Source organism: Haliotis cracherodii, unplaced genomic scaffold (assembly GCF_022045235.1).
Source record: "Haliotis cracherodii isolate W230 unplaced genomic scaffold, xgHalCrac1.p SCAF_7, whole genome shotgun sequence".
NCBI classification, from domain to species: domain Eukaryota; kingdom Metazoa; phylum Mollusca; class Gastropoda; order Lepetellida; family Haliotidae; genus Haliotis; species Haliotis cracherodii.
In genome coordinates this window covers 48,510,501-48,528,401 of record NW_027266330.1, presented here as the reverse complement: position 1 = coordinate 48,528,401, position 17,901 = coordinate 48,510,501, and the positions used below count along the sequence as shown (strand labels likewise).

The 17,901-nt window shown below is 38.4% G+C and overlaps 1 protein-coding gene and 1 pseudogene across 2 annotated transcripts; one reads left to right on the top strand and one right to left on the bottom strand.

Annotated features, from left to right (window-relative positions):
* Positions 1-4,991: 4,991 nt before the first annotated feature.
* On the top strand, positions 4,992-12,294 carry LOC139448153 (uncharacterized protein MCAP_0864-like). 2 transcript variants are annotated; one of them, XM_071229672.1, is made up of 3 exons: positions 4,992-5,427; positions 5,566-5,935; positions 11,540-12,294. In XM_071229672.1, the coding sequence occupies exons 1-3, from the start codon at positions 5,035-5,037 to the stop codon at positions 11,962-11,964; spliced, it is 1,188 nt and encodes a 395-aa protein (XP_071085773.1). In that variant the 5' UTR covers positions 4,992-5,034; the 3' UTR covers positions 11,965-12,294. The 2 variants fall into 2 exon arrangements, with proteins under 2 accessions (XP_071085773.1, XP_071085772.1); XM_071229671.1 differs by having other exon boundaries at positions 4,992-5,935.
* A 2,454-nt stretch (positions 12,295-14,748) lies between these two features.
* On the bottom strand, positions 14,749-16,934 carry LOC139448106 (uncharacterized; annotated as a pseudogene).
* Positions 16,935-17,901: the final 967 nt, after the last annotated feature.

Below are 17,901 nucleotides of genomic sequence, written 5' to 3'. Positions count from 1 at the left end.
ATTCCCTCGATGATCGTTTATTTGTTGTTAATGCCAAATCATCTCTATTCCAGCTATATGATGGCAACTGGTAAATATATGAGGCCGGACCAGTCAAACCAGTGATGGATATTGTAAGCAATGAAATATGCCATGTTATCATGGTTTCTCCTAATCGTAAAACATGAAACGATTCAGGCTAGTCCAGCGCATGGAGGTACCTTCTACTAAAACTTCCGCAGAAGTTAATAATCCTTTTTTGCCTCTGAACATGTGGTCACCTACATTGCAAGTCTATTAGGAGCGTGCGTTTCCTCAGAATGGTCCGTCCATGGTCATCTCTGTGGAAGTGAAAATTTTTCGACTATTTTAACACATGTTGCCTCACGACAAGCTAGGAGGGATAGAAAAAAGACTGAACATATTTCCGTCGTCATCCTATCGTACATTATTTTAAAAGATTAAACCCTAAAGCCCAAAGCCAAATGAAATAAAGGCCATTATTTGTGAAAAAGAAGGAGGTTCAACAGCAGTTAACAACAGACTGGACTTTCCAGGAACATACAAATACAACATATCTAGAAATCTATACGAACTTCACTGAAATAATTATAGTTTTATCGATAATTGGATAGTGGGCGGAGCTTATACGGGTGATCTGACAGGTCACAATGACGTCATGATAGCACAAATTTCATTGGGAAGTGACCCATGAAGATTCCGGGGTAGAATAGGTCTTCAGCAACCAATGCTTGCCGCAATAAACGGGATCGGATGGTCAGGCTCGCTGACTTAGTTGATGCATGTCATCGATCCCAATTGCGTGGATCGATGCTCATAATATTAATCACTGGATTGTCTGGTCCAGACGCGATTATTTACAGACCGCCGTCATATAGCTGGAATATTGCTGAGTGCGGCGTTAAACAACAATCCAACCAACCAAGTGCGTAAACGGGCGGCGACATTTAAACACACACCCACTTTGGCCTATTCTAATGCTTTCGAACAATCGCGTAAGAATTTGGTTTCAAAACCTACCTATGTGTCAACTACACATCTTCATACAGTGTTACTTGGAAATGTCCACGATTTATGTGTTCCTTACATTCCAAAACACAAATTACTCCTGTGCTTGTATTCTGGACGAGAACGAAATACGTTTATGGTGATGAAAAAAAGCAGTGTTTATGAAACATTCACCATAATATGTATCATGGCACTAAACGTAATCCTATGATTGACTATATTTGCAGTTTATGAATAGCATTTCTCACAATGTACATGGCAATCGGTGACTTCAATACTGTGTTTTTTCGTCGTGTTCGTCTTGCCTACATCTTGAATCTTGATAACAACGATCATGAAAACCCCGATAATGGTCAAACATATTTTCAAGTGAACGTAAGTTTTTGTCGTTTCAGTCACATGTCTTTATTGCCTGGTAGCAATGTGTTTTGGGCTGACTCACACTTGTCCGAAAGCTCCTCATGCCAAAGTCACTCGATCCGTGAACCTTTGCGGGTCCCAGTGACCCAGATTCCATGTTGATTCCTTTTGTGGCATGCCACGTATCATTAGCATAAGGCCATCAATATTTGGTGTATGTGTTTCTCAAACCTTAACTAACTAGAGAGCAGGAGGACGAAATAAAATATTACATTTATAAAAGTAAATGTCTTTCAATAATAGAGTAAGTTATTTCATAAAAAAAATTTAAAAAACACCTCGGGATGAATTAATAAATTACTGAAGAAATGTTTTTGTGACTGCTATTATAAAAACATGCTGTACATGGTATTTTTCGATTGCACTGCGGATATCTTCTAATTACTTTCTAAAACCGTTGTTTGCCCCTTTTCAGACCGCGCGATCTCCTGGCAACCATGCCCTGTGAGCGCAAAATATATATTTTCGTGTGACACCTTATCAGACGGAAGAGTTGTTCGAGATGATCAGAGGAGCCTTTAGTCATTTCGATTACGACATCGATGACTTTTTCGTGGAAAAAGTTACACTTCAAGATGACATAACGACTGTCAACTCGAATCAACAACATGGCGCCTCTCTAATATCTAAACGGATATTAAACGTAGCAGCAGAGGAAGGATTGACGTGGAGACAACGGGATGTGTCTTGGAACTTGTGCGCGAAATGTATCCACATCCTCCGAACAAAAAATACATGGGACAAATGCATGTGGATCTAATGATCAAACTCATTTTTGTGTGTGAAAAGTATGTGCAAGAACAGTACATCCATAATTAAACTTGTCATGGAATACATGTATTGGAGTTTTCGCTTATCGTAAGTACAATATTATCCAGAAAGGCCTAATGTCGGTCAAATCATCTAGTTTATATCGTTACTTATTTATCAGTTGTGCATTGTTATGTTGATACGCGTGACTTATTCAAATATTCTAGTCAAGCTAAGACATATTGGCTCATCGTCTGGTGTTTCAATTAAGGCCTCTTCCTAAACACTAATTGAAAAGTCTGTGTAATAATTAAAGTTTTAAACAATTTCGTATTTTTGTATCGTTACTGTTACATTTACCTAAACTGATGTTGTGCTGCTGTTCTGCCGTAGCAATATATACACCACAATACTCTTTGACCACAAATGCATCGAATGTGTCACATGACACTTGACCATGCGCTTTGCTATTTATAGCACAACCCTAAATAAGCACCGCCCACTGTGACAGATGGAGACGCCAAACACGACCGATTCGATTTTTTATGATAAAACTACAGAAAATGTATGGACTTATATCTAGATATGGAGTTATTGTGGTATTCAAGATATTCGATACGAAGTTTATCGGTCTTTGTTGATCTTGTTTACATACAGTTTTCAAAAAGCTTCTCTGTAAAGAAAAGTCAAAACACCACCGGTCAAGTCAATGAAAGAAAAAGGATTAGTTGTCTTACATTGAAAAACGCAGAATTAAAGATCACTAAAACATCAGTCCATTATCACAGGAAACAGACGTTTAAAATTTATCAAATTCTAAGTTTATTTTCCTTCAACAGTGCTAATATTTAGTGGTTAGAACTGGTATTAGAAAGATCGGCAATAGTTTGAATAGTATAAAACGTTGACGAATCATTGCAAAATCTACACACTCTAGGAACAGGGGTTTGGCAGTCACAGGGTAATGGCAAGAAATAAGGCAAGGTGAGACCTCTTCCTTTAATAAAAAGGAATAAGTGTAAAGACACCAATGCGACACCTTCGTATTCTAACTTCCTCAAAGTGACTTAAACCAGTTAAGGTATGACACCAAATCAACGGTTATTCGGCATCAAAACTTCAACTAAAAAGGGACGGTCAATTTTAAAGTTGTTTATTTCATGTAAGCATAATTATCTGTCGGAAAGAAATATGAAACTTCTCTCATCACAAGTTACAGGGCCAATGAGGCACCTTTAGGCTCTTCCATCAGGTTATCGTATTTGTCACCATTTTTATATCCATCGGTGTATATTCTTGTATAATTAGTATATTGGTGTTACAATTTTTATGATATGTTGTTGATTTGATAAGGAGTGAGTATTAGCCATGTCCATTTTCGTTGATTCGGCATTGTTTTCGGTCTGTATTGACTGCCGCAGTGGCACTTCAGATAATTTGAAATCAGCAATTGAAGAAAGATTTGAATTTGCACCTTTAGTTTGTGTTTGAATACGGATACCAAGTGTTCGAATTGCGTTATATTTCTTAGCTAACAAAGGATTAAAAACAGTGTTAAATGCTGCATTAGATGGATTGGAATGGAGTTGAGAAACACATTGCTGTACCAGTTTTATACTTCTGTTATCAAGAAAATTGGCACTTCTAAATACACCCAGGCACACTCTAAGACCCCGATATAAATGGATTGAAGCTGTTGAGTGTACGATTTGCGAGCTGAACCATATATATATATATATATATATATATATATATAGAGAGAGAGAGAGAGAGAGAGAGAGAGAGAGAGAGAGAGAGAGAGAGAATATCACACCTGGGTGTCTTTTGATATCAAATATATCAATACGAGTTGATTAAAGTGAAAACAGTCATAATCAAGTTTAGATCTATTCCATATTCTGTTGAGATGGAGCAGAGTGTGTTGGTCATTTCGTATTTGAAAAGACCTTTAGTGTATTAAGGACATTTAACCATGTAGCTTTAACATTTCTTATATGTGGTTTGAAAAGACAACTTTGATTTGAGGTTTGTATAAAAATAATAATAGGTCTTGATGTCCTTGCGTTTATAACCCAAACGCAAAATGTGTTGGCATTAGAAAATTTTAAAACGTTTTCCAGTGACAACAACATCTCGCCCACTTTGGTCGCCTACTACTACCATCAAAGGGGTGCTGCAGAACACATTCTTTCCCGGTTCCTCACGGGGTCACAAACATGACTCATTCGTGACCAACTCGTGTTATTCCGGGACAAGCCGAATAGCGACTCGTGCCCCTATCGTGGCCATTTTTGCGACCGGGTTCCATCTTAGCGCAAACGGGCATACCTAAAACAATTGTCAACTCGTTGCCTAATCGTTCACACATTTTCCCAATATAGTATATATATTTCAGATGCAATTTAAAGCACATCTGGACGTGCGGAATTAAACAGTATGATTGAACACATTTAACTGTGTCTTTGGTATATTTTTAGATGCAAGAGATATGTAAAATCACAAATCATTTCTGAGGGATTCTTTGACGAAGAATTTGAAATCATACGCGCATTCTGATTGGTTTGTCGTATTTTCGCACATAACATTCATCGATATGGGGACGAGTCTTCTTGCAGGTTACGGAAAGGGGCGAGTGGTGACGAATGAGACATTACTAATGCATTCATTTGTTGCGGCCTTTAGATTGCTTGCTGTCACCTGCTCCCAGGTAATGAAATCATGAATTGGAGTATCATGTTTTACATGACATCTCGAACAGTTGCAGATGCACTGTTCACATGACCCACTACTATAGATAAATGAAGAGAGGTGTACAGAAGTTTTCAAAGTGACTTCGTCAGCCATCATACATGCATAATGTTTGTGACCGTTTTCTCTCTCTGTATATTACTGAGTGGGTCTCTATCTGGACTGATTCTGCCTATGACAAAACCGGATGGTAGTACAGACCTCTCCAGCCTTTTAAACCATGTCACCCTTCTCGAACAAACTGTGACCGGCCTTCAGACAACGACTGTGCAGCTTCAATCAGATCTACAGTCCCACAAGGCACAGGCAGCTGCTGAGATTTCTTCCCTGACAAACGAAGTGGCGTCCCTAAAGACTGAACTGCGGGTGTCATCTAATGACCTCGTTTTGTTGAAAGCAGAGGTGAATGACATGAAACGGGGTAACAGTAATGGTAATACTCAAGTAAACCGAACAGTCTTGGATCCAATCAGCCACGAAGTCAAACTGAACACAGCACAGGTAAGTGCAGTTCAGTCGGATGTAAAGATGTTACACAAACAGCTTAGTCTGGTAAACTCAACTGTGTATTATGTAAAGAGGGAGGCGGATAGTTTAATTAAGAATACGTCATCTGTGGTTCAACTTCTCACACATAAGCAGGTGGTAGAAAACATGGAACTCCAAGCGACAAACGTGCTGGCACTCCGTACATCACAACAAGTCGAAAGGCTGGAGCTAGACATGAACACAACTTCTGCTAGTCTGCATATGACACAGAAGAACCTAAACTTGACAAGCACTGGAGTCACAACTTTGAGAAATCATCTATCCGTTGTACAGAAACAATCCCTGGACAACCAGTACTCACTGACACAAGTCTCTCAAGATGTACACTTGTTGTCGGCAGATGTTCACACGACAGAGAATAATATCAGTCTGACGATCTCAGAAGTAGCGACTTTGAAAGCTGACTTGGCCGTTGTACGAAAACAATCTCTGGACAATAAGCAGTTGGTGACGACACTTGGTGAGTCTTTGCTTAGCACATTGTTGGACATTCAAGTTTTTTATGTGCACTGTTTAGAGGCTAACGGTATTTGATATTGCTTTATTTTATACTAATATATTTGACGTATAGGTAAGAACTTATGCATTCAAGACCAAGAAGGATAAGTAGAAGATAATAGTTAATTATCTCAGATGCATTTAAAAGTTCTTAATAAAATTCATTTGGTAATAGTAGGGATTCGTTAAGATAAGATAAGATGAGGTTTGGAGCCATATTGTTAAGGGCCGATATGGACACAATATTTTACTTAAGACTGAAAGATCACCTGGATTTATAGTCAACAGTTTCAAAAACAAAGGCAGACAAAGAACAAAAGCTACTGTCACCAATGATAATCCAATATTTTCTGCATACATACTTATAACTAAGACTAAGATCTAACGAATTGAAAAAGATATATGTCTTTGTAAGAGAAACATATAAGCCAAACTTCAGCTTCCTCAGTTTGGCAATTTTAGATGAGAAACAGTTTACTCAAGCAAATATTCATTTTATGATAATATTAGAGCATTGTCAAACAAGGTGAAAAACAAATGGAACATATATGTTAAGCTCCAATAATAACTACACATGTACCAAATAGCATTACTTTTTTTACGAAAAAGCAATAAAAACAGTTTTCAGTATGGTCGAAGTTTCAAGGTCACGTCAAGGTACATATTGACAACAGTGCAAACAAAGAAAATCTGTGTCGAGCCCCACAACTAACTACACATAATGATAGTTAAACAATGAAATTTCCTTACATCAATCTGGATTGTGATTACTAACTAAGTCAATTGTTTTACACTTATTTACGTCTGAGACCTGCATCTCTTTTGGCTTTCCTCCCACATTAAGCTGACACGCCGTGATATAACTGGAATAATGTTCAAAGCGGCGTTAAACCCAACTCACTCACTCACTCACTACACTTATTTACCCAAATGCAAGTTATGTTCCTACAAAAATAAACACATATGTGAATATTGGAATCATTAAAACTTAGCCAGGAAAATACAGAAAAGTAACTGTTACACCACTCGTGAAACTTCATAAATTACTGTATACAATGCAAGTTTGGAAGGGTATGTCGGTCGGAATGTCAACTGTACAAATTCGAATGCATGCCACCTCCAACTGAAGCCCAACAGAACAACGCCGTCGGACGATTGGAAGCAGAAGGTGGTATTCTCTGACAATGTAATTATTGTCATGTAATTATCTTTAATATTATACCTTGTAACTCTCCTATGGAGGAATAAAAGTATATATATATATATACACTAGTGACTGCAACTGTACAAGATGTATCAATAAATAAAATTAAAAAATTAAAGCGTCTAATTTCCAACCAGTCCTGCTAACTGGCGCTGTTACATATATGTGATAAAAAACAGTAGACTGGCATAAAAAAAAATTGACGGGAAAGTCTCAAGAAGAAACTTTTGCTTTCTAGTTCTGAGGGGAGTATGGTCCCAAAAGCAGGTGCAGCAGCCCTGAATGCCCTGTCTTCCAACTGAGGATTCAAAATTAGCACTGAAAAACACTGGCTTTCATGCCAAATTCAGCACCAAAACTGCACTTAAACAAGGCAGAAATGACACTCCAAAAAGTAGCAACATTTCTAGGTGTAACGTTTGATCAACGCTTAACATGTACAGACCACATTTGTAACATGGTCAATTCCTGTCAAAACGACATAGACCTAACGAGGGCCATCAGCGGCACTGGCAGGCGTGCTGCTAAACAAACACTAAACATATAAACTCTTCCAAAAAGGAAACGCACAGGTAGATTTTTAGTAAACTTTTTGTACACATTAAAGTCGATATATTTAATTTAATATCATAAATACAAATATGAAATTTTGGAGCTCTATAGTCACATGTTGTCGTTGTACAAAGGCATTGAAAACAGTTCATTGTCATGTCACATAAGGCCACAAGGTTGCGCTGAACTCAGTATCTCGTGTGACCAACCCGGGCAGCAATCACGGCTCTGCATCTCCTCGGCACTGACTGGATAAGTGTACGAATTGTGTCCTGCGGAATTCTGCGCCGTTCTGCTTGTAACACATTGGCCAGTTGTGGGGGTGCCTGCGGTGTGTTCTGACGTTGACGTACACGTCGATCGAGTTCATCAAGGAGATATTCGATTGGGTAGAGATATCAAACATCTTGACGGCCAGAGCAAGAGGTTGATGTTGGCATTAGGGAGGTAGTCTACTGCGTTGGAACTCCCTCTGGCGGACAATGATTGGAAGAAGGTGCGGTTGAAGAATTTGATTAATGTAGTGATTTGCTGTCAAATTGTCGAATTTGTCGAATTCACGTACGTGGGGCAAAACGCTCATTTCCACTACGTAAAGCACCTTGTCTTCCATCTCGCCGTTTGTCGAATATCAGGCCACCAACATTTTCCAATAACATATATCCAATTTTTATACCGGATTTTTTGTGTAGTCAGGTTCAATAAACTACATACCACCTGTGCGTTTCGTTTTTTGAAGAGTGTATAAAACTTTTACACAATCCAAACTCGACTTTGCAGCTCAGGTTCGAAACGCTAACAACCTAATCTAAACTAAATAAAATAGCCCTGGGTACAAGAACTGGTATCTCATTCAATAACTCACTAAAACTTTGAGGTTCTACCTCTATCCGCCTTAAGCAAAATCAAATTAACCTCAATTCATGGGCTTGGTCACACTATAACCAATACATTACCTAATAAGTTCATACTTTAAAGTTTACACTGTTTCTTTCATGCTGATTGGCTGAATTGGGTAGTCACGTGATCTGATATTTGGCGTTCACGTGAACAATTTTTTGTGAAATTGATCGTGTGAACATTTGCCGGAACTACTTTCCGGAGTATCCCCGAATTCTCGATCGGTTTTCTTTTTAATCCCTGCATTTATCAGGAATATAATTAATTTAGTATTTTTGCCTTGTCTTGTAACATTTCATATGACTTAAAAATAAATAAATGCTTTGGTTCTGGTGTTTAATGTCGCCTAGATGCTAGATGAAACAAAATGGATTGTCCTTACGGTGATGTGGATATGGAATGGCGATCTTTCAATAGCGATACTGACTTTGATGCCTTGTTTTTGGAAATGACAGGAATCCAGCACCAATGAAAACAATGTTGTATCCTGCTCAGATGGGGCCGCTAACATAGATCAAAGTGACTGCTCCTGATCAATCCCAAACTAAAACCCAATTCACTATCTTATCGGGAATAAAAAGCTAAGATTTTGAGAAACCATAAAACATAAAAAGGTAAGGAAAGAAAATTTTAAAAAATTTAAAAACACAAAACTTGCCTACCTGTTTTACCGATTGGTCATCGAGACGAGAAAATATCCGAAGACGGAATTACTATTCCGGTTTCTGAGTTGGCCGACCTACTCCATGCATTCTAGGCCGAGAAGCGGCAGCACATGAGGAATGACGGGGCACAGAAATGAAGCTGGCATCTGGTCATACAGTTGGTCCATCTCAGGTGACAAGAAACACCAGCTAAGCAAAGTATTACAGCACACGCGACAAATCCTCAACTGCAAATACAACACACCCTGACGTTGAAAATTAACTCAAAACGTTTCAGAGCACTCCGTCCAGTCCCCAACAGTCCATTCCACATCGTCCGAATTGGTTTGTGATTATCCAAACGCAAGCAACACGTTCATAAATCGGTGATATTCCCAATTTGCTAGGGCAATGAGATGGTTCACGCGTCGGGGTGTTTTCCATAACTGCTGCATAAACTTCATTTTCAACAGCAGTAAGAATAAATTTCATCCTCATGCTCCCGTTCGACTCGAAATGCACCTCTTTACAAACTTATGTGACGTCATATATAAATCCGCGCTTGAAGGTTGACATCGCCTCGGTGCGTCGAGGTCATGTTTATATTTTTGTTCACTTTCCTGTTGCCTATTTTTAAGATTTGATTTATCCCAAATATTGTTTGTTAATTTGTTCAGAGAATGAAATTATGTGGACATATCTCTAGATTATGTTGTATATATTCAAAGAACTATTTTTCACTGCGTAACTGAATATGAGTCGGGAAAAGTATGTGACCGAGAGCCGGCAAATACCGACATAATACCATTGTTGAAATGTTCTTCGGCGAAACTGGGGACTTCAAATTTAAGCAAACATTGTTACAATATTATTCGGCGAGATCAGTAAACTACAAAGTATGAAATTATAAGAATAGAACGTCAGTTTGGATGTGTTTATTGAAGCTCGGAGGTTCACACAGTGTAACTGTTTAATTCCTAAATAAGAACACACAAACAAAGCAACATTAAAACAGTTTTTAACACAATCAACAAGACCTTTACCTAACTCGCCTTCATAAACTGCTCATACTGTAAAAACACCGAGTATTTTAATCCTAAGCTCAATTAAGCCAAGGTCAATCCACCCCTTGTTCGGGCTACCACAACGTGGCCATCACCAGCCGCTTTTCCTCTGTTGTCTTTACTTTTGAGACTTCATATGATACATGATTTCATTTTACCTCCTCATATGCTATCTTAACTCATATTTACAGTTCTTTTACGTACCTTTGTTAACCACGTGTTTCATTTCATAGTTAAACATAAAATGTGTTTAAAAAGTGTACTTACTAGTATATACATGTATTTACCTTCTCTTCATCCTACTTTACCATACCTATCCTCAGCCTTTTTCGTAAATTAATTTAAATCCCATAATTTACAATTTTGGGGTCAGGTATTCTTCATTGAAATAGAGCTCATCTGAAGCGGTCATTAAAACCCAGTGATTTACATGAACATCGATCTGCGCATTTTGAATACGATGACATGCATCCATCAAGTCAGCAAACCTGACCACCCGATCCCGTTAGTCGCCTCTTACGACAAGCATAGTCGGCTCTCGCAACAAGCATGGGATGCTGAAGATCAATTCTAACCAGTATCTTCACGGGTTTTTCGAGGTTTGTCAGCACCATGCCCGTTATACCATAGATCTTCGTGTACTGAATATAGACGTATGTATAACGCAATGGATAGTTGCATTGTATGAACATGTATTTGTATAAAACAGCTGCACTATGGTTTTATGATGTTATTGTTTTGTTGTTGGTAAAAAGACACGCACCTGTAGCCTGTGTGGGATGATGTGCTTTCAGATAACAAAGCCGATTACAGTAGTACAAGCAGACATACAGACACAGACTCACACACACATACACATACAGACACACATACACACACACTTACACACACGCGCGCGCGATAGAGATCTTGTACGTTATGACAATGCAACAATCTTGAACGCCACTTTTAACCCAATTTTACCTCAAGTCACTTTTAACTCTTGTTTCTGGATAAAGATTGTACTGATCTTTTATGAATACACACTGCCATTTAGAAAGTGGTCAAATGTAACACCACTTTCTTAGTAAAGTACAAGCATCTGTACTTTACTAAGAAAGTTTTATCCCAAATATAACATTTATTACACTGACCTTTTATGTTATTCAGAACGGATTCGTGTCTTTTTTATATTTAGTAATCATTTCTTTGCTCTCATTTAGCATCGAAAAACAGAAATGTGGCATTCCACGCGCATTCCCCACCTGGCAAGCCACCTTCTAACACTCCCCTGACATTCAGTCAGGTCGACTACAACGCCGGCTCTGCGTACAACAACACTGGGAAGTTCACTGCACCTGTCTCTGGAACCTACATGTTCTGGACACAGCTGGAACTGTTTGGGTCACACAAGTACTTGTTTGTCCTCATCATGAAGTCAGGAGGAGTGAAGCTGGCAGCCGGGTTGGCACAAACAGACCCGGGAATTAATGACGCTGATGCTTCTGCTGTAACTGTCACCCATCTCAACAAGGGGGAGGAGGCGTGGGTGGAGATAAGTGTCTCAAATGGAATCTATGGAGGACATGGCACCTCATACTTTGGTGGGGTCATGCTGTCAGCTGTTGTGAACGAACGCATAAGTTGAATGTAGCATACTATACCCTTACATTAAACTGTAACCAATACATTCAGTACCTCATACAGGATCCTGTTTATTTTTCTAAGGCTGGTGGACAAGTTTAAGTGTGTACAGTTTTATCATACACAGATCTCAGCTGATTGTACTTTACGGCCCAAAACATGACTTGCAACATTGTCCATCCATGCAGCTCTCAACAAAGGCAAATCAGATTTTAGCTCATAAATTTTAAAGTGACATTTACAGGATATTCCGCTTTTCAATTCCATTGTTCAAACGACCAAGAAACTGACGCAAATAAGCGGATCAACGACACATTTTGACGTTCAAACTTTTTCCTCCAGACTGTATTCTTGAAATAAACTTTGACGGAATGTTTCCACATTATTGGGGAACCCCTGGGATTTCCTTGCAAGAATTAGTACAGAGGCGTACATAAGTACCCACATGTTCCGTCAAACTGTTCACTACATGCCAAGTCAAACACTGGCATTTACGTCAGGAGGAATAAACATGGCGGCTAGATGGATTGAGATATATTCGAACATTGATGACCCTGATGCCTCCGCTGTAACTGTCACCCACCTGGACAAGTGGGAGGAGGGGTGGGTGGAGATATCTTACTCACACAACATCGTATTACTACACATACTTTGGTGGGATCATGTCCCTTTAGAATAAATTATACATTCAATACTTAATAAAGGCCCGTGTTTTATAAGGCTGAGGGGTGATATGGATATGGGGACCAGCTGATATGGATACAAATCTAACTTTATTGCGGATGAAAGGCCAAAGCATGACATGCAGCGTGACATTGTCCATCCACGCAGTACATTGGAAACTGCTTCCGTGATACACACTGGGGTCATAATTGCCATGGTTTTCACCTGGCATGCGTTCAATAGGCCGAGGCGCTTTCTGAGCGCTTTCTGAGCGCTTACTTAGCGCTCTCCGCGGGCGCTCGGGTGTAATCGAATGATCTGGCAACTGCCGCCGGCAGAGGGCGCGGTTTTCAAAATGGCGTTGCAGACTGATTTTAGGAATATATTGTTGAACATTGTGTATGTAAAGTATTATTGTTTAGAATAAAGATACGATAAACTTTCCATTAGTTAGACGGTCACCGATCAGACAACAAAACTCTATTATATGGCATTATCGTGATATACGTCGACCCAACTCATGTAATCCTACCGACTTAATTAACATTGGAAAATCAAAATATAGACTAGATTGTCAGTGACACTTGACAATGAATGACATTTCTCAGTTCGCTTTACAAGTCACGAATTAGTGGTAGATGGGCTCGTCGGGGATCAGATATCAGCTCGCTATATCCGTTAGTTCGCTGTAGAGAGTTCGTGATGTACGTAAATTTTATATGATAGTATATAGGAGATAAATCGTAGATTTTGTTGCATCCGTTTGTTCGCTCTATCCGTGTTCGTTATATTCGTGTCGTACTGTATTTACAAACGTACTGGAGTAAATAAAATACAGCCGAATTGGAACGTTAGGTGAATAAGGATTTAAGAACCCAAATAAAATCTTATTTCTTAAAACTGCATTCCAAGTATTTTATTTACCAGTTATTTGGGTAAAACATAATGGTTTGATGTTTATATTCATATATATTTAATTTCAGTATATTCTGGACAGTTATTAAGGAGAATAAATGAAATACATCGGGTAAGACATGTCACTATATTGCCCAAACGGCAAGAACAAAGTCTCATAAATCACAAAAAATAATTAATTACCTATAGGATTAGAAAAAAATCGAGTTACTAAAAATCGTATGTGCACTGGTGCAATATCGTTCACGCGCACTAGTATATTTTATTACTTGCGCGTGAAGAGATCACCCGTTAATAAACATACAGCTGTATTACACATTGTGTAATACCAAAAAGCGTGCTTATGTACTCTCGGAACACGTTTCATGAACAAATATTGAAAGCTCTTAACACCCCTTGGCTTATTCAACGACATTGCGTGTCGAGTTGAGTTGAGAGGAGCTTATGCACACTCGATGACCCCAGCAACCTTGTTGCTAGGCTGACGTCACACTGCATTGTTTCGCTGATGGATCTTGCAACAAAATTCCACAAATTACGTCATCGGGTTTTGTGACGTTATTGTAAACTTTGAGGCGCAAGGCCCGTTCCACAAGGCGATCGTATTGTAGCGCAACGACAGTCGTTAGTCTGTTAAAGTATGTGAGTTGCGATAGTCTTAGCCCTACGATAATTTTGTGAATTCTAAAGGTGGACTGTTGTATGGTATTAAATTCATACGTTTCAATTAATACAGATGAATACACTGAGCTTCAGTCAAAATCTAGGTACCTTGATGACATGATCTTTATTATTTATTTTGAATTTTCTTTATAACTATTGATTTTATAAATTCACATGCAATGAATTAGAAAATCCTATATATGTCAACAAAGATATAAATAATGAAATACTCAACACAATTAATGCTTCTAGGTATATTTTTTATTAAACACAGTAAAAACAAATGCAGGAATTTGAGTATACAATATTCTGGAAAATGAAAATATAAAAAAATATATTCTTTTGTTGTAGAAAAATTGTTTATAAAGTATTTGTTTCTTATGCATGCATTTACCAATATATTGATTTGAGGTTATTTACATTAATGCAATAAAAAAAATAACATTTTGATTCACTATTCATGTATTTGAATTATTTTAATATTTTCAACGAATGTCCCAGACAAGCCAATTTAGAGTTATTTCATGATGTCCTTAGTTCAATTACATTACAGGTCACCTTATATGGTGTTGGGTTGTTCACAAAGAGAAAGGGTGTCATCGATAACAACTGGGATCAATAAGGATATTAAGTTTTTGACTGGTACAATAACTACCCCCATGTCTTCAGCCTGTGCCTTCACCAACATTGCATGGGATGGCTCAATACCAAGAAAGTTGTCAACTTCATCCTCATAAGAAGAAAATATGGATCCTGCATCCACATCATATGGAGTGATGCAGGCCGGCATCTTACAACTGTCATCACAGTGGGGTTTTTACACAAACACAATTGACATCTTGGGTGAAACAAAACCAGTTGATAACACCCCTTCTTTTGTTTTCTTTTTCTCTGAAGATAACTGCTGATGAATTTCTTTTCAAAGATCTGACATACTCTTTGGAATGAAAGGTTTTTCCTCTCAACTTAAGCTGCTTGAAGACCATGAAGTCCATGTGTTCAATTCCTAAGAAATCTATTAATGCAACATAATGGACACCACAGAGCTTCTTGTTGAAGCCCTTACCAATAAATTTACAAGTCTTGGCCAACTCTCCTTGCAAGTAGTGTTGGGAATTCTTGCAGAGTTTTGTTAGGAATTAATATGCTGGAGAATCTTTCTTTACAGAGGATAGCATTAAAGGCATCAGTTGCATCATGTTAAAAGCATTCATAATTAGTAAGTCAACATGTTGAGTACCATGGAACATAGGCATGAGATTGCCATTAAGATTTTCAAATGGAAAACAAGAATGTACCAAGAGAGGACCAAGGTTTCGCACAGTTGAGGGCAAATGCAAAAGGGAGTGAACATAAGTGTTAAGTATCTCTCTCCATACAAATCAGCAAACATGCAGACAAAATACTCTAACAAAACCTGACTATTTGTCACATCTGCTTCAGAAATACTGTCCATTGAAAGTAAGGTGAAAGCTTCAACAAAACAAGTGTAATGATAAAAATACACACAAGGCAACATCCCCGCAGAATTGGAATTGAGTAAAATAGAAGCCATGATCTTAATTCGGCAGCTTTCCAGTATTTTAAATGTTCACTAAAAGATCTAGGCAGCCTTGATATGATGGATGGTGGGTTTCCTGAACAAAGCAAATTGTCAACAGAATCAACATATGGCAATAATAAAAACCTTGTTGCAGCATGTGCTGAAGAAAACCATATCTTCATAAGGTAAGGAGCAATTTAGTTACGCCTAACAGAACACAATGCATGTAGTCTACACTGCATGATCGAACATAATCGAAGCTTGTCGGATTCATAAGAAAGGAGTAACCATTGATTCCTTCAACTGGTTGTACAGAGCTAGCAGTTAGTGAATTTCTAACTGAATCAGTGGCGGTACGAGCTGGACCATTATGGTCCGCTTCAACATAAGGGAATGTGTGCACATTGCCACCTTTATCAGTTCGGAAGTTTTTACCTTTTTGTGTGCAATTAAGACAACTGTGGGATCCATTGAACTGAACCATATTTAATACAGCACTTTTTGCAGGTAGATCAGCAGTCAAAGCAATAAGAAAACAATGGCAAATAACAGATTCACCATTTACTTCAACCTGCACACCATTTGTTTCATGGTCTAACAAAGATGCCTGAAGAGGTTCACAAAATGTACTTGTTGGCCCAAACCATATCCCATACATAAGCATATTAGTTTTGGACTTCCTTTGTTTGAATGGGAGTTCATTAACCATCAAATATACTGGCCACATGATATGTTGTATGGATGCTTTTCTGAAAGAAGACCATCATTGACAACAAATTGTTGATATACGTTTGAGTCATATATGTCCTCAAGGTTTCTTGCATTTTTCTTCCGGCTGAGGAATCGGTGGCCCAGGCCAGATACAAAAGTTTGGTTTTTGAAAAAGGAACGCAACTGACGGTAAAGTGGAAACACAGGGAAGAAATTCTTAGAACTAGAGGCTAAGAGGGACTTGGAACAAAAAGTGACTCTCTGCAGGGGAGATTCGAAAGAAGCAAATGTCTTTCTTAGCATATTAACACTCTGCGGGGCTTTAGGTTGTGACATACAGTGCAAACGTATCAACGTATCAACACCAGTAAATCAGCCAACATGGCACCGGTAACAAAGTGACACATAGCAAACAATGATATCAGGGTGATGCTTAAGCCTATGGACATCCAATGTCCATCATATATGGGCTGGTCCATTTCTGACTTGGGCTCAGCCTGGGTGCCATTCCCTTCATCTTTCTTAGCAGGTTCCTCTTCCCTCTGTTGTTGCTGGACATAATCAGTCAACAGGTCACTGATTGTGAGTCCTGAAACAATCAATGGCACATGATAATGTACAAACAAATACAAAATCTTAAATCATACAAGAGAAAATGCTTGTAATTTGCTGAATAATTTACTGAATAATTTATTTCACCATGTAGAAATGTTTCTTTTGAATAGCATGAACCATCCACATACATTTTGACAATGAGATAAGTCAGTTGAAGCCTATTTAAATGTGGATCTGAATTAAGCAAAGTGCCATGTGTGCATTTATGGATGTATGAAACTGAAAGGCAATTATATCCCTTAAAATTTGAATGTATCTCTTGACCTTCTGCAGCACTTGTGCAAGGAGCATCAAGAACGTCAGGAGTGCTTTGCTTTGTGGGCCCAATTCTGAAAAGAAATTGTATATAACATGTTAGATAGGTAATTATTCAAAATGGACTTTTAGTCCTATAAAGCTATGACTGTGTGACATTTTATCTATGAGCAATAGTATGTGTTGGAATAATATAATGCTGGGATGCTTCAGAAACAACTTTGATTACCTAATAATAGTTTGTGGAGACTATTCGGGGACTTTCTAAGAAGGTTTGCCGGGATGGTTCAAAGCATATTTAATTACCCCTGATAGGTTTGTGAAGACGCTTTGGAGACTTCCTTGCCAGAGTTGCGGGGATGCTTTAGAAACATCTTTCATTTCCTGATAATAGTTTGTGGAGACTATTCGGGGACTTCCTAAGAACTTTGCTGGGATGGTTCAAAGCATATTTAATTACCCCTGATAGGTTTGTGAAGACGCTTCGGAGACCTCTTTGCAAGTGTTGCAGGGATGCTTCAAAAACATCTTTGATTATGTAACATAAGTTTGTGGAGTATAACCGGGGTCTTCCTT